This window comes from Halichoeres trimaculatus, unplaced genomic scaffold, assembly GCF_033239565.1.
Source record: "Halichoeres trimaculatus isolate MK-OKI-2021-1 unplaced genomic scaffold, fHalTri1.1 fHalTri1_scaffold_2, whole genome shotgun sequence".
NCBI lineage: Eukaryota > Metazoa > Chordata > Actinopteri > Labriformes > Labridae > Halichoeres > Halichoeres trimaculatus.
The window spans coordinates 20,920,458-20,944,372 of NW_027437180.1; the positions used below are offsets into that span (position 1 = coordinate 20,920,458).

General features: G+C 40.4%; 1 protein-coding gene across 2 annotated transcripts; it reads right to left on the reverse strand.

Moving 5' to 3' along the window:
* Positions 1 to 1,764: 1,764 nt before the first annotated feature.
* LOC141799942 (homeobox protein unc-4 homolog) lies at positions 1,765 to 23,354 on the reverse strand. Of its 2 annotated transcripts, XM_074682378.1 has the most exons (5): positions 23,292 to 23,354; positions 13,706 to 13,790; positions 6,464 to 6,782; positions 5,579 to 5,754; positions 1,765 to 3,235 (listed from the first exon to the last, which is right to left on the reverse strand). In XM_074682378.1, the coding sequence occupies exons 3-5, from the start codon at positions 6,726 to 6,728 to the stop codon at positions 2,132 to 2,134; spliced, it is 1,545 nt and encodes a 514-aa protein (XP_074538479.1). In that variant the 5' UTR covers positions 6,729 to 6,782; positions 13,706 to 13,790; positions 23,292 to 23,354; the 3' UTR covers positions 1,765 to 2,131. The 2 variants fall into 2 exon arrangements, with proteins under 2 accessions (XP_074538479.1, XP_074538473.1); XM_074682372.1 differs by lacking the exon at positions 13,706 to 13,790 and having other exon boundaries at positions 23,292 to 23,342.
* Positions 23,355 to 23,915: the final 561 nt, after the last annotated feature.

Here is a 23,915-nt window from a genome sequence, read left to right on the forward strand (position 1 = left end):
AAAACAAAGAGGCTTATATGGGCTCCTGTTTCTCACTCACCACAAAGGCGTTACTGGAGGGGATCAAACCTGTATTTTTCTAATTAATCACACTCTTGAACCAACCGGTTATAATGAAGCGTTTCGCCCTCCAAAAAAGAGCAAGAGAATAAAAGTAGAAATTTCACAGCGCGCGCGCGGAATGAACGATTTAATGTGATTGTTTCGGTCGAAGGGGACGTTTCCTGAGGCCTTATGGGAAAATAATGTCCTTATGAATTAAATAATAGGGTTATTACTTTCATTGATTTTGGCTGTCTGGGAATTTAGTGTTGAGCTCGGGTCTTAACCCATCCTCCTCCTCCTCGTGCTGTTTTTCACTCACTCCCTCCTCGCGCCCTTGTCTAATTATTTTCCTATAAGCCCCCCGCTTTCTTCAGCGCAAATAGCAGAGTCACTGAGCGAAAATTATGTAAATATTATTAAAGGGACTCAGGCACGGAAATTCATTTTAAGTCGGCGCAGCAAAGTAAAGCTCTGTCCCTCGGATCCGCCTCAATTTATTTGCAAATAAAGGCGAGGTGACCGGGAGGGATCAGGGATATTTAGCCGGCCTGTCAACACGGCTCCTCCGCGCGCTGCCTCGCCAGAATTAATGGTTTTAATAATTGGAATTTCAGTTTCCGGGGAATTGGTGGCGTTTACACTTTATAAGCTAAACACACTCTTTCTTAAAGGTGGCGCGCGCAAGTCCGGTCCATGCACGTGGGTCACACACCTGCACACTTAAGTGGAAGCTGGCTTTCTGCTGCTTCTAATTCAGCCATTCTTCACTTTCTATTTCTCCAGCCTTACTTTTTATGAGCTCAGCCAACAATTGGTCAAAAATATTATTATTAATGCAAGCCTGGAACATCACTCCCCCTTCTACTCTCCCCTTCCTCCTCCCTATATCTTTATCTGTCTCCCCCCGGGGGACTCACAGTCCTATTAGAACAAATGACGAGGGGCCCAGGCGCTTTTGTAAAAAGGCGCAGGCAGACGGGCGCGCGCCTGTCCTATTATGTGCGACACATGATCAATAGGGCGATAACGCAGCAACATCAATATAAGCGACAGAACAATGAGGGATATCATCGAACATCTATCTTAATATAGCCGACTACAAGGGCCGCCTGACAACCGAGGCAGCTCATGAAAATTCCGCCCCACGAATCAGGCACCATCTCATCCGCCTCCTCCTCGCGCTCAATAGACTATGCGCCCTCACGCGCTCCTCCCGCTTGCAAACACGCACACATACACGCTGCAGCTGGCGAGGCTATTATTTTCCCATTTCAATTTGACACCCCTGCCTTTCATGCTAATTCTATTATTGTAGGAAGTTTATGTGATTCCATATCACTAGAAATCGGTAATGTCTAATAACCCTTTGGGCTGGAAGGAGGGGAAAAAACTGCCTCGAGACCCGCGCGGCAGCCAGTGGGAAAATAATTACTTTCATATCAAAACTCAGCAGGAGGCGCAGGGTCCTATAGCCCGCGGCCACTAACCTCATTCCAGCTCGGCCTTTCAAATGAATAAATTTGTTAAAGCAATAAATACAAACAGCCAGACGGACTTAAAGCTGCAGCTCTGGCTCACTACACACAGGAAAAAGAGGATTTATCTGCTGTAACACGACAGAACTCCAGCAGCCATGATCCAAGGTTCACTACACAAAACCCTTACCCTCTTTTTTTTCCACCTTTACCCCCTCCAACATGCTCCTGGAAAGACAGGGAATCAATTTAAACAATAACTTTATTTATCAAAATGTGTACATATAAATATTTTCTCATTTTTACAATCTCTGAGGATTTTTGTTGTGTGAGAGATGTTCATCGTGACCAAGTTTTTCTTACAAGTTGGTCACCAAAAAAGAGAAAAAGAGAGAAAGAACCTGCTTCTAAAAGGTGTTTAAATGAAGATGGCCACAGCTTTGCTGTCTGCGGCCATCTGGATTGATCACACATCATGATTAAAAAATAGATGAGAATTAAGTCTCCTGATTCCTGATATGTTTTCGGGTGTCTCAGCAGAGCTTTGGGAATGTTTGACTAGTCGGAGCGCTGTTCCTGGTCCTTTGTTTATGTTTGCTCCTTGCAAAGTGTTAGTCCATATCGACATCCTCTCCATCTGTTCCGGGTGTTTCTTGACAGTCTGTGTTTGCCTCGAGACGCTCTGAGAGGTCTGGAGACGCTCGCTCCTCTCTTACACACTTCTCTTTCAGCTCAGAGGATTGGCAGCCATTGGTCCGAACTTTCAGACTTGCCTCCTCGCTGATGTCTCTGGACTGAGCGGTCAGCCTGGCCAGAGCCGCGTTGTTTGGTTGAGGAGAAACAGGAAGTCTACCTCCACAGTCCGCCTCTGCTCCCTCCGCTCCCTCCGCTCTATTGCTTACATGATTTTGTTGATTCTGTGTGCTCTGCTCCGTATGCTCCGAGTTTAGAGGCTTAGGGACAAAGCCAGAGAGGTCAGAGGGAGCAGGGCTGGCTTCGCTCAGCACACACCTCTGTCCCAGCCTGTCCTGACATGGTGAGGCCTTGAGGGCAGTTTGGGGCACAAGAAAACCCAAGGGCTGATGGGTAATAGGGTAAAGCAGGAAGTGACCTTTCCCTACCAGAGTCCTCTGACTGGCAGTGGGGAAGTCCAGCGGAGGTTTGCGCCTTGGTGTGGCGTCAGAGAGGAGGCTCTCCACGCTGAAGGGGTTGCGTTTCTGCAGGGTGGAGGACCTCGGGCCTCCAGGGCTGGAGCTGTGCGTGCTGCATGGAGAAACCTGCTCTGGCTCTCCTGCTGTTCTTTGGTTTTGGTGGTTTTGTAGTGGGCTGAAGTTGTGTCGTGTTTGGTCGCAGCTGGATTCAGTCGGGTGTCCTCCTGCACCCTTATTTGCTGGCAGTTCTATGTGAATAGTCCCGTTGATGCCTGACGTCTGCTGCTCACTGTCTGTGAACTGGGAAACCCCACTGTCACTCTCGGAGCCTCCTGGCGTGTGGAAGCTGTCTCCTGTGAGGAGTTTGTTCTGGGATTTTAGCAGCTTCCTCTCCTGTTTTCGTTTCTTTTTCTCGGCCCGCTCATGCTCCCTTCGCCGAATTTCCTCAGGGTCCATGGGCTCACCGCTGCACGTGGTTGGGTGGGAGTTGTGAGCAGGCCGGCCTGGGCCTTTCTTTGTGTTTTCCTTTTTTCTCCATTTGGCACGCCGGTTCTGAAACCAAACCTGTGGAAACACAAACAGACATATTAGCACACACTTCAACCTACATGTGTTACATGAGCCCTAAATCTGTTTTTTTTTTTTGTTCTGTTTTGTTTTGTTTTAAATCTTTTGCTCTCTACATCAAAACCAGTTTAAAAAAATAATAAAAATAATAATAAATTAAATAAAAAAACATCCAGACAAATATTTGAACTGGTTGTTTTTTACCAGGCTACTTGTCAGGTTTGTGAGATTTAAGGCCAAAATGAGTTGATTCATAATCTAATGATCAACAGAAAATCAACGCTAAATTATTTGAATCATTTATCTTCTGGAAGTCTTCTCTCTGAGACACAGCTCTGATCTTGAAATGAATTAAACCTTTTGAAATTCTCTTTTATAGTAGTAGATTTTTTGTTCTGTTCTGTTATTTCATTTCTTCTGGGTTGTTTCATTAATTAAATAACAATTTTGCCTGTTGTATGAATAAAAAGTGGGAAATTAAATTTTGTGCCATTAGCTTTGGTAATTTTTAAATGCTATTTTGCAAAAAAAAAAACCCTGAAAAAATAAATAATAGAACGATAGATTAATTTATCCAAAGTACTCATGACTTCTAAAAGATTTAGTTGGGGAAAAAGTGGCGAAAAGGGTGATGATCAGGCCTCGAACATACACACATCTTTAATAGAACCTGTTCACTATGGTGGAAATTTTCTGATTAAATCTGTTCAGTTCTTGGGGTTAACTGTGGTTCTGGTTTAATTCAGATTATCAAAACATTTATATTGTTGGAGAAAGCACAGACTGAAGCAGGCTCGAATGTCAGCCATAGTGTGTTAAACAGTCTCAGACAACAACAGAGCTCACACCTGCCATGATAATAAATCAGTGTCAAGCATGGTATCAGATGTTTTAAGGACAAAACCATCCTGCCTTTAAATCCAAACAAATTCCACAAAGCCTTAAAACAAATGAGTCTTTGTCCCGCCTGCCTGTCTGACTCTATGTTTACAGCAGATTTACACACGTTGAGAGAAGTCGACATCACAGGTTACCAGGTCACAGAGGTGGAGCAGCAGATGCACACATGTGCTGGTGTTAATTACCAATGAGCCTGATCGCCAATTACGCTTAATTGCACCATAGCTAAAGCAGTAATACCCAGCCTGTGTGGATCCACCCCCTGAACTCCACTGTAACGGGGCTTTACACCGAGCCAACACAGGGAGCTTTCCCCGCCTGAGAGCTCTCGTGCCCGGCCTCCAGGCGCGCTCAGGGCTGCATGTTGGGCACTGATAACGGCAGGAGTTTTGCATGCAGAAGTAGGATCGGCGCACGTTGCATAATGCGGACGGGACAGCAACATCATGTGCGACAAAAGGCACTACTTATGAATTGTTAATGTTGGTGATATCTTTCGCTCGCAAACCCGCTGATAAAGGAGCGTTAAGCAGCTTGAGGGAACAATAATCTGAGGTTTAGGAACAAAATCCCCAAACAACATCCAGCAGCGTGTGTGCAGCTTTCACTACGTGCAGCCAGGCGTGAGTACTGAGTGTGCATCCTTTTAAATCAAGATATATGTTAAATTACACTGAATATCATCGACACGTACACTAATATTACTTGCGGGCAAAAGGCAATAATGCATACGTGTCTATGATAGAACTAATACAATCGTTATTGTTGGTGCCTTTATAATATCTTAAAAATATTGTCTTTAAATAAATAAAAAGAATAAATTAAAAGAGTCCCCCAACCTGTTATAATTATTATAAATATTACTAAACAACAAATTTATGCAATTAAAATTGTATTTTAAATATATTTATCTGCTTGGACAACACCAATAATAGTATGATAATAATAAAAATAATAAAAACCATAGAATCGCTCTTATTTGATAAAATAATGCATAATAATTTAATAGTGTTATTCTATTATCCAAAGCTTTACTTAAATAGAACAGCCTGAACTGTTTTAATTATATATTTTCTTTTCAGAATAAGGGTCAAATGTGATAGTGAAAAAAGAGCACTGGTTACCCTTACCCTCTTGGTTTGCTTGGTAACTAGCCTTTTTATTAACCTATAAATCAATAGGTTGCCGCCATGCATAATTCAAAAGAACCTTTATTGATGCTTTGATAATTGACAAAGTGATGTAAGTGTGAGGCAGCAGGCCTCCATGGGTTATCACCAGGCAAACGACCCTCTGATGTCTGATATGCTTCATGTATTATCGGGGGGAAAACAATAAAAAATGTCAACTTCAAAATCAGAAAAAAAAAACTTTCCTCAACAGCGTCCTAGACAATGAGTCAGTGCTTTTCAGATTATTTAATCCGTTTAACGTCTTTACCTGTACCCTGGACTCCACGAGGTCGAGCCTGAGCGCGAGCGCCTCCCGCATGAACACATCCGGATAGTGACTCTCGTTAAATGCCTTCTCGAGCTCCTCCAGCTGCCACCCGGTAAAATTAGTCCTCGTACGTCTCCGTTTGCAGCCAGGACTGTCCTTATCCGGGTCCCCCGAATCTGCAACGTGTGTGTGTGTGTGTGTGTGTGTGTGTGTGTGTGTGTGTGTGTGTGTGTGTGTGTGTGTGTGTTTGTTTGTTTAGATGCGTGTGTTTGTGTGTGTAAGTGTGTGTGTCAGTGAGTGAGTGAGTGAGTGAGAGAGAGAGGAGACTCGTCAGAACTTGCTTTTAACACTACTTGTGTGTCAAACTAATTTTTGTCCTCTAATTTTTATGATTTACTTTCTACGTTTTCTTTCATATGTGGTGCTTAGTGCTTTCAATGAATAACGACTTTACAAATACATATTCCCATTGCATATTATTTTACAGACAAAATTATAATTTATATTTGACTATGCATACAATCTACCAGTTAAATCGAGATTAATGACACCATTGGTTGTGTTTTTCCCTCAGTTTTTGCAACAGGAATATTTAGAATGTTCTTATTGATGCAACTTTTGTTGTTTTCCTTTAAATTCACACAGCTCCAAAACTTTTCAGCAACACATTTGGTTCTACTGCTGCTGATGTAATTCTGGTTATACACAAGCCCAACAAATGATTAAAAAATATTAAATTCAGCCACAAAATGACTTAAATGTTCATATTTTCCACTTAGAATTAAGCCGACTGTATTAGTAATGGGCTATTTCTAACTGTTCCCTACGCAATTTTTTTTTTCCAGATTATTTTATGAAATATCAGACAAAGAGCAGCCGGCCTACCTGAGAGTTTGAACCCCTGGCTGTCTGGTGAGAGCAGCGGGTTTGAGTTGACCACAGAGGCCGAGCACGAGCCGTTAAGTAATCCCTCTATAGAGAAGGGGACAGCGGCCGAGGACTGCAGCTGGTGCCCGCTGGCGAGCTCGTAGACATGCTGGTGGTGGTGAGGGTGGTGATGATGGTGACCAAGCGGGTAAGGGAAGCCCACCAGCCCGCCCAAGGAGCCTCCGAACTGGGCGTGAGGATGTTCGAGGACCCGACTGTCCATGCTCGCCCGGGCTGCGGCGGGGCCGAAGTGAAGATGCAGAGGGAGGCAGTGTGGCTGAACATGCAGTCAGAAAAAAAAGTCAGGGAGGAAGAGGAGGAGGAGGAGGTGAAGGCGGATGGGGGAGAGAGGGGGAACCCGAGCAGACGGCCGTCTCCTGCGGCCACGGTTCGGTCTGATGTGAGGCGGATGAGTCCGGGCTGCACGAGGTATTTCACGTTTACAGTCCAGCCGAGATGTCAACCCTGCTCTTTCTCTCCGCGAGCCAGCTCATTAGGGCTCCTCCATCTGCTCGCGGGACCAATAAGAAACGTTAATCGCTGTGTGACGTCAGAGACGCGGTTAATGGAGAAGGCAGAGCACAAGGAGACAAATAGAGAAAGAGAGAGAGCGCTTTTTCCCAGATCGATCGCTAATTACACCTGGCTTGCTCCTTTAACTCAGCCCTGTCAAAACAATGAGGACAGGGCTAAACCCGCGCGTGGTAGGCTATGAGGGACGCCATTGGCAGAATGACTTAATCACATCATGTGGATTGTTAAACGCATTTTTGTTTGTTTTTACTCTCTTCTTCTAACTTCAAAAGCCATCAGTCTTTCCCTCTCCGTGTCTGCTCGTGCGTGGACGTGCGTGAGCTTCCGATGGGTTCGTGTGTGTGTTGAACAGGGGCATTCAGGGCCAGATTGATCCAGTAACAACGTCTTTATCACCCCCCCTTTCCTGAGCTGTCACATCGCATTTTAAACTACAAGCCTCTCTCCATCTCCCAGACACACATACAAACGACTACACACACACCAACACCGTATCCGATGTTTGAGGTACCTTTTCAAATCCAAACTCCGCATCATTATCTCGATTTTTCACCACAGCGGCTTACACCCATGTCTGGTTGTAAATGACGAAGCGCGTGGGTTCTACACGACGTGACGTTTCTAATAATTCAATACTCGCACGTGCAGATCCAATAAGTCTTCACTGAGCGTGTTACCTTACGAGAGTTTAACCATTAAAACTCGTTATACTCTGGGCAGGAATCCATTTTCGTTTAATGCATTCCATGGGTTTCCTTAAATTACTTTATGGGGAGTAAAATAAGAGGCACGAGTCTTAAAATATTGAAGACCGGTATCCCAGAATTCCCTTGCCAATGTAAACGTTTTAACAAAAAAGCATTTGAATGCTATTGGATGCAGGAAGTATCAAATTAAAGAAACCAAGAAACAATCCTGTGGTCCATTATGGTATTTCTTGTCATCATGTATAACTGGACCATGTCCACCTGCTGATGAAGATGAAGTGATGTTACCTAAAAGCTTAAATCCTGGCATAAGATCATTTTGTTGTATTCTGTTTATAGTGCCAAAGTCAACCTTAAACCAACCGTTCAGCAAGAGGCTTGGAAAAACAGAAAACAGACTATACTTCAGGGTCTTGGCTGCCCCCAAAAAATGCACTTCTCGACTCAAGAATACAGTGGCTACAACACTTTGATATTGATCTGAAAATGGACTAACATTGATAAATTTGTTTTTATGACTTGGCAACCCATAGTGGTAACAAAATGAGATCCAACCTACAGCATATTATGACTTTGGTGCAACTAGTAACTGACATTTTGCAAAAGATCATAGACAACCAAATATACAAGAATTCTATACAAGAAGAAAGTATTAATACCTTTAAATAATATGTCATTCATCCAGAGACCTTTGAAGGTAAATACCAGGGGAAATTCCTGAAATTACTGTCTGACCACAATGAAGCAAGAGGCACATAAACAAATGTGCTTAACAACTATCATTAATGATTTGACAACAGCATATATGAGTTAATTTACGCAAAAAAACAATCAAGGGATGGTAGTTAAAATCTCTCAATAGCTATGGCTTCTGTATACAAAGTGTCTGTCACTACAGCTGGTTTGTAACCAGCAGATGATTTGAAAGTAATTTCCACTGTCTCTACCACATACACCAGAAAATAAAATATTCACACTATGCTTATTCACACACTACTTGTAGGAACAGAATCCATCCAAACCCATCAGTTCATATACTGCTTCAATCATTGTATTCAATCAACCACAGCAAGAGTTCAGCTTTGCAACAACAATAAATCAAGTTGGACTGCACCAAAAAAGTATATATTCCATTTTCAAAATGCTTCTTTGAGCCCCAAGCCCCTCACTCATGTAGTATGCTAGAATGAGAACACTACCTTAAACAGGACAGGTGGACCCTGGGTTCTTGTGTGGCTTGCAAAGCCAGCTTTAGTTTTCTTAAACCTTTAATTGAAGCACTTCAGATTAAAGCCAATTTTTGTTTAAGTTTGTGTTCCTTTAAGTGCTGCACCTCTCCTGTTAATGATGTTCTCTGTATAATAACAACTACACAATGGAACCAAAACCTCTTAAGGCACAGTCACTGTAGCTGGTGATTAGCATTGGAAAAACATGGGAAAAATAGACATAGTGGGCCCCGGTGGTGTTCAGTAAACAACTATCACAGCTCCACCATGTACAGTTAGGGAAATCTAGCTGATTAGTCAGAACATGGAGCAAAACAATGAGACTCCTTAATGTGGGCATCTTTATACCCTTCTCTTGTAACAAAAGACACTCAAAATTAAAGTACTTTCTGTAATACAGGGCCAATGAGAAGAGCCCTTGAGGACAGTGTCTAATAATGCTGTTGGGTCAGAGTGTTCAGATTTTAAAAAGTGCTGGTGTAAGCTTCACATTAAAAGGTAAGAGGACTATGGATTGGAAAACAAGGATTAAATGTTTTACTAAGCATGTGGTTTTTTTTTAAAGATGACCTCCAAGTGAAATAATAATAATAATAATAAAAAAGACTTCTCCTAAATTTTGAGCGTATGCTCATGTTCATGAAGATGTCACTGGATAGAGTTACGGAAAAACACTTAAGTGGCAAATGAGCATAGCATATGTAATTAGTGTCCATGCCATTTTTTAATTAAAGAGGATTCCTTCATTCATGACTAAAGCTGTGGTTATACTTCTCAAGGCTGCACTAGGGATGCTTAGATAAGGTTTCCATTACACTTGTATTAAGAACAGTACTTTTCTGTTTCAAGCCACTATATGACAGGAGTGAAATCAGCTGACTGGCTGCTATGTAGAGGTGTGCATCTATGCTCATCTGCAAACCTCTGCAACCTACTAAAAGAGTTTCTGAGCCCGGCTGGAAACTCTTGTGTTGAAAAATTAAGCCAATATTAAAGTGTTAAAAACTGCAACTCCTCAAATATACACTTGAGGCTAACTCCTCAAGTCCAGTGTTCCCAGCTTTGTTTACAGCCTGATAGTATTTATCTGACCAATTTCTCCACAGTGTTTAATGGGTGAATTATTTTTAACAATTTATAACCCCTCTTTTGCTATTGAATTTATGAGTTGTTTAAATATGATGAATATGAGGCAACGACTAACCTGACGAAGCCAGAGCCTCAGTAGCTGCTTAGTGAGGGCTGTGAGTTAAAAGTATAACAATTTGTGCCACAATGTTAATGCTAATATGCTAATGCTAAGCAGGCATGTTTGTAGTTTAGAGATGGGAAATGATAAGGTTTTATTGACATCACTGCCGATATTGACCCAACTTACATTCAACTATTTATTGATTCCCTTGTCAATTCCCTTGGATTTTCCAGCTGAAAGTTGCCAGATAACAGAAGGTATCTTAAAACTGAAACCTAGAGGTAAAGGGTCAAACACATGGCATACCTGATATTTAATTCTGTGCTGTATTGATAAATGTTTAGCATATTGCTAGTGTTTCCATCCTTGCTCAAAATCATGTACAGACAATGAGTGTTGAACCGTGAGCATCACTTTGTATGAAATTCAGCCACTCTTTGGACAGGGTCTTTCTTCTTTGGTATGATTACTTCTTTTTATTTGTGCAATGTATCTAAATGGATAAGAATACAGTAAAAAAAAAGTTTGAGTTAGCTCTGGTGTGTTAATAGAAATGTTAATAAATTTGTATTATCCCTGTAAATGAAAAATAAAAATACACCAATTTCACAAGGTCTGGAGGAAAAGTAGAGAAGCACAGAATCCAGGTCGCTTAGAGTCCAGTTTTAAATTTCATAGATGGTTTGGGGTGCCATGTCATCTGCTGGTGTTGGTCCACTTTGTATTCTGAAGTCCAGAGTCAACGCAGCCATTTACCGGGACATGTTAGAGCATCTCGTGCTGACAAGCTTTATGAAGATGCTCATTTCATTTTCTTGCAGGACTTGACACCTGCCCACACTGCCAAAACTACCAAAAGCTAGTTAAATAACCATTACTGTGCCTGACTGGCCAGGAAAACCGCTGAGACTGAACCCCATTGAAAATCAATGGGGTATGGTCAAGAAGAAGATGACAGACACCAAATCCAGTAATGCAGATTAACTGAGGGCCACTATCAGAGCAACCTGGGCTTCCACAACACCTATGCATTGCTTCAGTCACAGGCAGATACTTCTGTGGAGAAAGATCCTTTTTATTGGTTTAGAAATTATTTCAATTTTCGAGACATGATTTATTAATTAAGATCATAGTAATGACAATTAAAAAAAATAAGAGCTTTGAAAATTTCATTATAAGTAAACTGAATCTTTGAGTTTGTTTGTTTTTTTTTTTTTTAATAGATCTACAGGAATACATGAACTTTTCCACACTACCCTAATCAGTGAGATGTACCTGTAGAGGAGCTACCTCTTACAATGTGTGATGTCTTTCTTTTGCAAGGCAATGGAAGCATAGGGAGAATGAGGGAGCATAAAGACAATGATGCTGATGGCTGAAACTCTTCAGAGCTGGTCATCAACTAGAATAGGTTTTTGATTTCCATCCCTAATTATGTTGACTGCATACATTTATCATGTTTTCTTATTTTAATAGACTAAGCGGGGCATGGGAAAGTCAATTATTTAGATAATTAAGATCCTGTAAGTACCAAAAGGCCATGTCACTCTGTCTTGCGTGAACACCATTTAGACTCGTTTCTTTTAAAAAGAGGAAAAAAACATTCAAAGGTGAGAGAGTTTGTCTGACAATAAAGGGCTGTTGTCACAAAAAAGGGAAACAACCCCCAGGACTTGCCATACGTGAGGTTTCATTTTCATTGCTCACTTGACTTTAGGCTGTAGTCTTTCAATTGACATATTTTTGGTCTTCATTGTAACTGGACGAATATATTTTTTAATTGCATAATTTGGAAATTGCAGTTATGTCATAGGTGAGATTCAACTTCTACACAATTTAAAACAGTTTTTCCAAAAGTTGTTTGTTTAAACCTTTAAGTCCTCACTGAAGAACTTAAACCCTTGGTCCAAATTTTCTTTACATCTCTGTCATCTGTCAGGAAGGTGCTGCTAGAGATAACATCTCTATAGTCATTTGTTTATTTTGAGCTCATTTTTAACATGATGAGAGTATCTAACTTTCACTTCAGTTCCTAGTTCCCAAGACCCATCAGGACCTCTTAACTATCACTAAAAATTGAACACATTTTATACATAAACCATGTTAAAGAGAGACTTTGTCTTTCTATTGGCTGGATCAGATTTTTGATCTGATGATGGAGGCGAATAACATGTCTGGGATAAGTTAAAAGTTGGTCATGGAGAGATAAATGTTCTAAAAATCCACATATTTGTTTGCAGACACGCCACCTTTATAAAGAAGAACAAGTGGGAAAAAAACAGTCAATCTAACTGTTTTTAGTACTTTTTTTATTGAAACACACAACCTTTGACATTGACCAACAAAGCTATTTTAGAAAAAGTAGCTCTAAACAACCTGGACATTTTGGGGCAGTATGTACTGTCTGTTTCTCTGAGGGAGATTAAAAAATGAAAGGAGATAGCTGCAATTAAAATTTCAAGTCCTCCTATTGAGTTAAGGGTCTTGTCTAATGCAGGGGAAATGGTGCTCGAGCTGAAGTGTGTGTTGGAAAATGAAAGGTTTAGAAATTTACAATCACGGCACAGGCCAGGAGCAAGCGGGTGTCCAGGTGGACATCTTTTGGGAAGAGATGGAGGCAGAGAGGGGGGGAAGATTATACATATAAATTGTAAATGGTGTCGCAGGGGCCAAATCTTGCCCGAGGCGGTGACTGCTTCATTTTGTGTTAAATTTCTTGACAGAGCGCCACCCGCGTGCTGCTGAATACTGAATGGTAATCAGAGCTGGTTGAATAAGTGGCTCCCCCCTCCCTCTTCCATTACTGTGAATTAATTCGACTTTATTTATCCAATTTCTGGAGCTGACAGAATGTTAATTTGAGTTGAGATTTCTCTCTGCTGTTCTGCCGGTGACCCGTAGCCCTGGGATTGGCGTGTTGTAATAACCTGAATCTTTCACCAGAAGCTCCGATAATTGTTACCTTATTAGCATGTAAATTGTTTAATTAATATTATTATGAAGAACCATATAATCCCTCGGTTACTTGACCCTGAGTCCACACACGAGCAGGCTTTCTGCATTTCAATGTCCCGTTTTTAAATGGGCTCTTTAATGTGGGCTGCTCGTCGGACTGTTATAAACCCTGTTCCCCAATCTTAGTGCAACTTTGAACGGCTTGAGAGGGGCTTTTGATGTCACCCCGTCTCTATATCTCTCTGCTGCTCCCTCTATACCCTTTTTATTTCTTTGCTGCTCTTTCTGATGTCTATTTATTTTCCTGGTGCCATTTTTGAACATCAAAACCCAACGCCTTCTTGTCATTTGCTCATAAAAGCCCTTTTTTAAAAAAAAGCCCCCTCCTTTTCTCTACTTTTCCAGCGGCTGTGCGAGCCAAACACATGCAGCGCTCGATGAAAGCAGCACTTGACATGAGGTCCTAAGAGACTGCAGCATTTAAATTCCCTTTTTTTCCTTCCTCCTTCCTTTTTTTGCTGGGCACGAGTGACATTGTCAGATGCTAGCTTTAATTAATTTGATAATAAGATGGGCAACTCACACACAAGCCAGGGTTTGGCGTGTCTAGCCTCCAGCCTTCCTCCCCTCTCTCATCTCTCTGTGCAAGGGACACAACCGATCCAACACTTAGAGGACAAAAAGAGACAAAGACATGACAAAACATCAGTTCCAACAGATGTTGTTGTTACATTTGTGAATGGTAGTTTTGGTTTAGCAGGTATCAGAAGCTCAATATAGAAAACACCCAAGCAAAGACCAGGAGGCCTCTGTAACTTTTAGCATTACATGTTAACTGAAGAGAAGTCCAAAGGACAGTTTTTGTTTACATCTCATCTTCATTGTATCATTGTGAAATGTGTAAATCTTGTTCAATGTGCCAGGTCATTTTTTAGAATACTTTGTTCAGGTCTAAGATTAATTTTGTTGCATAAGTAAACCGTAGCTGACCGCACAAAGTCGACATGCTTGTGTTTAAAGTTGGTCAAATTTAAGGAGGCTTTTTGTCCTCAAAGCTGATGTTTTTAAAGCAGGAAATGAAAATGACATTTGAGAAGGTCCAAAGTGTGATGGCTAGACAACTAGGTCATAGTGTCTCCAAACTGCAGCTTGTATGGGTGTTCCTGGTTTGCAGTGGTCAATGAGCTAGTGGCAGTCTTGCTTCAGTAAGGCTCAATCATGCACATAAAGTATGAGAAGTGAAGGTTCGTCTATGTGGCCTGATCCAAAAGAAGAACCACCTGAGCTACTGAAAAAGTTGCTGCTGGTTCAAAAAGAAAAGTGTCAGAAAATTGAGTATGGTGCTGCGTACCTGCAGACCAGTCAGGGTGTCTATGCTGGCCTCTGTGCACCAAAACTATCTACAACAGGGGTGTGTTTATTTCCCTGAAATTAGGCAATGAAAGACAACTGCTTGGAGGAATAGAATACAGTCAACTTGGTCTGCAAATTCCCCAGATCTAAATCCAGTCTAGCAGCAGCCATATTGGATGTCTGTCCATTGAGGCTTCACTTTATAACTTACATGACTTTTGGATCTGCTGCTGACATCACATTGTAAGGCAGGGGGTAATGTTATGGCTAATCAGTGCATATTTCAGCGGATTCTTATACATTTGTTAAAGTTTGCTGACAGTCTTGGTTACTAGCCAAATAGCCAATCTGAGCAAACAAAGCAGCTCAGCAGTAGCCACACTGATGATGCTGCATGCAGTGCTAGCAGACATTATTTATTTACTTTTTCAATTAGCCTTGTGAGCATAGGTCATTCCTTCATTCATCTGTAGTCTATCTTTACTTTCCATCACCAAGCAGTAGCCACGTATACATGGACCCAAATATTCCACTTGCATTCCGTTTATTTCCTCAAACGGAAAGAATTTAACCTTTGTATACACCTCATTGCGAAAGAAAAGTGCCAATCCAAATGGACATTTAATCGGTTTCACAGGGGTGGAATATTCCTTTCCCCAAACCAATTGAGGTATCATGTATCCACTCAGACGGAAAGTTGTCAGGGTGCGTTCTTTCAGCGCATGCTCAGATATGACATAAGACGCAACTAGAGACGTTCCTCAATTTTAAACATGGCGGCGAGCAGTCAGCCCTGGAAAGTTTGTTTTTAATCCAAACTTTGAAAGAACTGAACATAATTTCAAGACTGGATGGGCGAAAAACGAAAAAAAAAAAAAAACTGTCGTCCCCCATCTTTGATAAATCACGTGATGTTTATGTTTTTCTGCACATGCCCCATTGACTTTTCTGTTTGATTATGGTGGCGCATGGAGACCAGAGATTGGAATATTCCTTTCATACTGTTGTTTTCGGAAAAGTCATTCAGAAAGACGGAAAACTCCTCATGTAACCGTCGCCAGAGATCGGTTGGCTAACGAAAGCTGGTTGTAATGTCATAATCAATGAGAAACGATGAAACTCCAGCAGCGGTCTGACTGTCTGTAAGAGTAAGATCCAAAGCAGTAACCTGCATTACTAATTATCCCTTTAGGTGTAACAAAAGAGAACAAAACTGAGCTTCAGCAAGGCCACTCTGAAACTAGAGTTCAGTCATTCCTTGGGTCTGTTGAATCCAACTTAAATAGTTTTTCTAAAGAGGTGCTGAGTCAAAGAGTGATGAATCCAAATGACATTGGTGTTGCTCCATCTGTTAGCTCAAAAATTACAGGTTATGCTCCAGATACAGAGCCTATAGTCTTCAACACAGCCAAAGTTATCTTCACATTACTCTCCATTCATCTCCTTTTTCTCTCAAGCCGGTCTATCAAGGAATACACAAATGTCCCAAAATACACTGTAAAAACTGACTGAGATGAGGGAGCCATGAGGTGAATTTGAGCAACCATGCTCCTCCCTCAACTTTCCCTCTGACTGCCCGAGGAAAAAAGTGAACAAGTCCAAGACTTTGTTCAGTTAAAAAATACTTTCCAGCAACTGATGTTTACGATCTCATTAGAGGGCCTGTAGAAAAAACTGGCTTAACATCAGCATGTAAGAATCATCAGTGTGACCATGTACAGTCCATGAACTGGTAGCCCCGAGTTCAGTGATAGTTATCAGTCATTTACAAGCAGTCAGAAACTTCAGAATCTGTGCAAGACCTGCAGTGACTATGTTTCCTCTCTGAGGTTGTGCAGTAAAACCTGGTGTCACACTTTGAGCCACTGAGCAGATGGGGGTTTCAAACCCTTCTGGAAAAATACACCAACCTCGGAGGACAGTCCAGCTTCAGTCCTTTACATCCACACGTTATTCTTGCCAGTTATGAAACATTTGCACCCCACCTTCCTTGTATTTATGGACCACAACCACTGCCGCCAGACTAAGGAAGGACTGGTAAATAAGCCCCTGAAATAGTATTAAAAATCAAACCCTGCTATTCAAGGACCAAAAATTGGGATTATTTTCAGTTAAAGTCAAAAGATATTTCATGTAATAAACTTTAGTCTTGCTGACTTCATGTTAGGTGTGTTCTTCTGCAAAACCTTTATGTGTCTGAAAAATATTCAAAAGGAACACCAGCCAAGGTTAAAACACTATAGGACACCTGAGGTTACCTGTCCTGTGGGGATACATGTCCTCAACAGTCAGACAAAGGCTCCACATACAGGACATGGGGACACCAGGCCTCAACATTCAGGAGAGAAAAAAAACATGTAAGAGAAAAATGTATTTTTATATATTCTTTCACACACGCGTCACAATCACAATCAAACCCCTGACCATGTGGGTTACAGCGCAGAAGAATGAGACTCTTTTGAAGCACGAAACCCTCCGAGTGCCTCTTGAGAGGAGGAATCAAGTCATAGTTATTTTTTAATTAGTGAAACGAAGGTGAAGCACTGGAGAGTTAATTACTCAATTACTGCCTACAAGTTAATTTTTAACCATCTGAAATGAAGTCAGTCATTATTTAGACGATCGCTTGATAATTAAGAGTCTAATCTAAATTAATTGTTGGGAGGTTTTTGATCCTGCAGAGCGCTCCATGCTGCCTAAAACCAGGAAACGATGCCATTCCAATTAAAAGTGACAGGATTTAATGTATTGATGTTTTGTTTTTTTGAGACATAATGAACCCATTTCCAGGCGAGTGCTTTCCAGCTTCATCTTAACACAATTAAAACTTTCCCCCCATACAATTATGAGCATAATTGTGCCTGTGACAGGATATCAGAGGTAAATGCAAATTGTGATTCATTTCAATTTTTTTTTCTTTAATTCACCTCCTGTTTGATATGAAGTCTTCAGAGTCTTTCTGTGTTTTTATATATTTAAAGTGAGCGGAACAAAAGCCAAACTTTCTCTGGAGCAATACTTCCATTTCAATTAAAAGTGACTTATCACCTCTTCCTAAAACGTGCTTAATATGCCAAAAAAATCAATGCTTGAATGGGTCCAAAATGCCATTTTAATTGTTATCAGCAAGTCAGATCTCCCCCTCTCTCTCTCCCACTTTCTTCTGCCCACACCCACCCTTTTCTTCCTTGGCTGTCTGGGCACAAGCCGCACGGAAATAGACCTAATTAACCCCCCTACCCCGCAGGGAAATCCACTATGCAAATTAACATTTTCAAAATAAAGTAATGATATAATTTGAGCAATGGTGATGCCAATTTTTCACGCACTGGCTCGTAAGTATTTGCATATACATTCAAGCAGCCCAATCAATACTTTCCTTTTATTCCTGCTGATCATCTGGGGTGTGTGCGTGCGCGTGCGTGCGTGTGGAGGAAGGGTGTTAAAACAAATGCGCAGATCTGATGGGGAAGAGGAAGAATGGATCAGCTCATTCGGCCACTGGCTGGCTACTGGAGCCCAACAAAACCATCTGCCAGGAGAGAAACAGTGGAGGAGTGGAAGGGAGGATGAGAAAGTCTCCCCCGCCCAAAGAGCTCAGCTTAAAGCCGCTCTGTAAATGAGAAAAGATGTTTTAATTAGGAAGCAGGTTCACGCGCATCTCATTTAAATCACTTTAATGAAACGCTCAGTCAGACCGGCCTGTGTGTGCTGAAATAAAAGAACAAAAGGTGTTTTCTTTGGTTCATGTTTTGTTTTCTCTGCTCAGTGGGGTCCTTATGTCCTCTTACCCTTACAGTTTCATTTTACAGTGTGAGCACAATTTCCTTAAGTGTTTAAATGTGTCCATTTAAAGTAAAAACTGTCATTTTTGTTTCCTATTAAGGGTCCAAGTTTGCCTGTGGTCCTAAAATATAAAAGCACAAACAAGAAGGGGCTCTTCATGGATTTAAAAAAAGTGTTTAAGGTGCTCTTTGGACTGGGAGACATGCTGGCAAACAAAGGAAAAGAGGGCCATGGGGATTTCCAATGCTTTTTTTAAAAACAATTAGAGTACCTTTTATTTCCATGGCATGGTCATGTAAACCTCAACTCATAAGTTAAGGCTTAAACAGAGCTGAAGTCTCATTTTTTAAGAGGAGTGAAGCCAAATGTATATCAGTTTCTTCCTTTCTTTACACTGAGTTAAGGACTGCATAAATTCAAGTTTAGATGCTTTTATCTAACAGGATGTTTGGGATTGGAAAATACTTTTCTGCACCAAACTTTTTAAAGTGCTATATGATTTTACACTACAAATGATTCCCTGGTATATATAGAGTTGTGATCCAAAAGACAGGAAAAGGGAAAGTGTTTTTCCGGCTGTGGTGCTGCATAAATAAGAGAAATATTTTTAGTCTCATAAAACAGACACTGCTACAACTTGTAAGGTATATTTGTGTAGCGCTGACTTAGAATACGACACATTAAACTAAACTAAACAAAACATTATGTGAACTCAAAAAGCTTCATGTCAGTGAAAAATTGAATGAATTTAAAGGATAACTGCTCACTTAAAGAGTCTCTTGTGTTTTATTTGGATTCTGCTTTGTCATTGTGAGAGGTTATTTTTATGGCTCCATTTTTACTTTAAAATGTTACACATGATCCATTTTTAGCTTTGATGAGCTCTGACTAATAAAGTTTTTGTCACTTTTTCATAAATCAGGAGCTGATTGGAGTAGTTTGAAAACAGTTATCAGTGCTTTGAGAATCTTAAGTGAGGTGAAAAAATGTTTGACTTCGAGGAAGCAAACACACCACTTATAGGAAGATATTCAATCTGTGTGATATAGGCACGAATGAATGGCACAGGTGAAATAACATAATGAAACTAAACATCATTTCTGTGTAAATTTACTGGTGCTATAGGCTGCTCATTTAAATCACAGTTAGAAAGATCAACAATATCATCCTGGTGTTAAAGCACTGTGTCTCCCTCTCCCTCTCTGATTGTATCTCTGCTCTCTTTGTTAGTCAAACAACCTTTCCAGAGCCATTTTTCTTGCTGTCTTTTTGTGCTAGTCATGACAGCATGCAGCTGATGGCACACGGCCAAACTGACAGGACAGTTTAAGCAATTAATGCTCAAAGATATCAGCCAGTGAGTGAAATAATTCCCGATAAACTGCCAGTCCACCAAGCACAGCCTGACGATACCCTGTGGAATATCCCATCCCAACATATGCCTAATTGTTTACTACTGCTTGTTTACATAAATACAAAATGTTGCAGAGGGGAGAAAGAGAGAGAGGGAGGGGGGAGTCAGTACACTATAAGACAGAGCTGGAGAATTAATAACAATTTGTGGCAGATAATTACTTATCAATTAAAGCTGTTATCCTGCCTAATTAGGCAACGTTCATTAAATTCAGCCAATTTAAACCTTAATCAAAGTTAGCAGGCCCTGACAGCAGAGAGAGCATCAGTGAGGGGGCGCCACCCAGTGGAGGAGATGGGAGGGAGGAATCCCTCTTCAATTTGTTTTGAGTCTTTTCCCATCTGTATGTGTTCTTATTCTGTGTTTATATTATCACAAGTGATGTGTTCTTTCTTTTCAGTGTTTTTTTTTTTTTTTTTTTGATATTTTTACCTCTGCCAAGGAGGTTATGTTTTGGGGAGAGTTTGCCTGTTTGTTTGTTTGTTTGTTTGTTTGTTAGTCTGTGAACAACATAACTCAAAAAGTAACAAACGGATCTTCATGAAATTTTCACGATATGTTCAAAATGGGATAAGGAAGAAGTGATTAAAATTTGAAGGTGATCCTGATCACAGTCTGGATCCAGAATTTTTGAAAGGATTCTCTATCATTGTGAGATAGGGCTGTTTTAACCATATGTGTATAAAACTCAGATAAATGATTGGATTGCTTTGCAAAACATTACAAGACAAGGTCAACACAATTTCTGATGGATATAAAAGTACGATCCAGATCCTGGCAATTTTCTGGATACTAAGATCCAGAATATGAAATATGTACTGGGTCTTCATAATTTTCAACACTGTCAGGTAACAAATTATCGAACAAACCTGCAACTAACACCAAATTGTAGCAGACAGTCAGCTGAAAAAGAGTAAAACATTAAAGTAGGACTAAAATGTTGCGACACTATCACAATATCCTTGGCAGAGGTCTGTGCTTTCTGAATGGTTTTCTAGTTGTTACTATTTCTCCAGAGCCATCATTTATATATGCATTATTATCACATTGTTAGAAAAATCAGTAATGTGTAAAAGTTAATGTTCTACATACTGGGCCTTTGAAAGGGTTTTACTGACACATTTTAGGTAATAATTAAGTATTGGTATGCATTAATTTTTGAGCAACAAAGAGGATAAAAATGTCATACTATTTATATTATGAATAAAATTAAAATTACAGTGTCTCCTCTGTGATGTTTGTGGAGTTAAAGTAGCAATTTAATTGAATTTATAAAGATACTCATGTTGAAGACAGCCAGTCTAACATGTTTTCTGCCACTGACCCTCCAGTCCTCCCACTCATGTGGCTGATCTGTGAAGTATCTCCTTTGTGTCTGCTGTGTAGTGATTTGCCTTTACATAAACATTTTCAATTAAAGTTTGACAGTGCGCTAACATATTAGCACAATCTAATTTAGGTTTCAGAGGCAGAGGCTGATTTCAGACTGGGGTTAAGGGCCAAGCAATAAGGTTGGATCAGTATATGACCTGTCAGTTTCTGATTTAATTCTGCATATACTTTATTTAATTAAAGATCTAGTCTGATATCTCAAAGTTTTGGAAGTATTTTTTTTAAAAAGAGATTGCATTAATGCTGTTTTATGATTGAAGTCTTTCTTTTTGACCCTGTAGGGAGCAGGAAATGGTGTCAGGAAACGATTCCGTGATAAGATCACTAACAAACAACTGCCAAAAAATGAGCCTGGGGCTCCAGAAGGCCCCCTGGGGGTCTGGGGCTCCGGGGCAGTCATCCTCTTTGTCTGGTAAATTGTTGGATAATCCAGCCTGGAGTGCAAAATGTAATCTAGCTTTGAGTGCAAGTTGTACTGAAGTACAGGGGACACTGCATGATGATGAAGTCTACGACTTCTGTTGGTGTAATAGGTACAAACATCTGTCGTTTAGGTAAAATCTGCACAACCAAGTACAAAATTATATACATTGTTAACTAAGTGTATATGTTGACTCATTGTTATGGCTTTTCAGGTTCAGCAAAATGTTGCTTTTGGGCACTACTGGTGAGGTAAACACAATGGTTAAACATCATCAATTTGGGGTGTAAAACAACAACCTCTCACATTACTTTTAGATTTTAAATTTTGATAACGATTAAAAAAGAGATTCAATATTCACTCCCTGGTAAAATGAAGGCCAGTGATTGTTTGGAAATACCCAAGTACCTCAAATTTGGACTCACGCCCACAATATGAGTGAAGAGCTACTTTCCACCAATGTTTATTAATTCTCTTTTGTTTCATTCTCATAAAGATGTACCCTTAGGCACACAATGGCTAGAGGTTTAACACCCTCCTTCACCCTCTGGCCTGTCAGCTGCTTTTAAAGCCTTCACTTCCAAGAACTGTTGTGGCCAATTGACAACAAAGCATGCGCTTCTTGGGGCGCCTCCTCGGCACGAGGAATGAGTTAATTAATATTGGCTCTTGTTTGGTTGAGTTAATGAATGAGTGAATTATGCACCTCTGGGACACCGCCTCCCCAATCGCTTTAAATTATCCCCCTCACCCCCTCTGCTGACATTGTCTTCCAATTTCCCCACTATGATCCTGCAGTGATGGGGTCCCTGTCACCGACCAGACCACAAGACACACACGCGCATAGACACACACACAGACACACACACACACAGGGGGCTACCCCTGCCGTCTCCATCTGTCTATCTTTGTCCTGCTCAGGTCCCTTTTACTTCTTTGTCTCTTCACATTTATTGACGCCCCCCCCCCTCCTTTTTTTTTATTTTAACGCTTCTGTTCAACCTCGCTCCGCCAGCTCAGGGTGGCAAATAACTTCCATCCCATTAACTCGTTTGAGAGGAGAGACTAGTCAAACAAAGCCTGGCTGCAATCTGATCCTTACACACTCACACACACACACTCACACACACACTTACACACTCAGTCCTGTTGGTCAGAGAGGAAGGAGAAAAAAAGGATCCATATTATTTGCATTAAAAGCCTCACACCGTGAAATTCATTTATAATTACAAGGCGGGGTACTGTGTGTGTTATGCAGATCAGGCACATGTGTGTGTGTGGTGACTGGCTCAGATTGGCTATTTTGTGATATGCTAACATGGAATGTATGGTGACAGATTGCAATTATCTCGTTATTGTAATTGTCAAAGTCAATTCAGCGGAGGCTGAGTGCAGCCTGCATGAAAACGGGCAGGTTATACGTTATGACTTAGATTTTTTTAAGCCTCAGTTATAACAAACACACACTCCTCTCAGGCTTATCACCACAGTTAAAGTGATACTCAGCTGCCAAACTTGGCTAAACAGGCTGGCCAGAGGTTGTTTTCTTTTTGTGATCAATAGAGTAGTCTTTAAAGTTTCAATTTAAACTTTGACTTTACAAGTCTCAAAAACCAAATAAAACTTCTGATTAAACAATATAACACAGTTTTCAATTTCCTGCAAGTTTCTCAATTTTTAAAGTGGGGCTCAGCTGCCTCCCCGGACCGTGCCATCCATGTTATAAGAAAATTTCATTGACACTTTAGTGTCAACTGAGTGTCCAGTACTACTGTAAATCCAAGGTAAACAACTGCTTTATACCTGAGTGGAGCCCTGAAACTTGTCTCTGCTCAGCATCATGGATTCCTGGCGCCCTCTTGTGGTGGAGAAAACCAGGACAGGTCTTCTCCCAAACTGTACAAAACGTATAACTATTCAAGTATTTTGAATTATAAACCAGAGGCAAAGATAGAGTAAAAATGGATTTTCAGCTACAACATAGTGCCACATTTCACCAAGTGTAAACAGAAAAACACAACAGAATAATGGCAGCTATCTTATTTCAGTTGCAGAATCAAATGTTTGAAAATGAATCAATGTGTGCTCAAAAATATTTGATTCATGTTCCTATTCACATTTTTTGTTGAATAACATAACTGTTAAAAAGTCAGGTTACAAATACATATGAATATTATTTATCAAACCATCTTTTTTTTTTTGTCTTGATCATGCTGAAGCTATCAACAATAAAGTATTTTTTTTTCAACATTCTCAGACATATAGAAAGTAGCCACCATATATGGACATCAAATAATAAAGATAATAATAAAAATTATTATTATTATTGTTATTATTATTATTATTATTATTGTTATTATTATTATTGTTGTTATTATTATTATTAAATGAAAAGAATGGTAATGAAGCAAATGGTTATTTAATAGG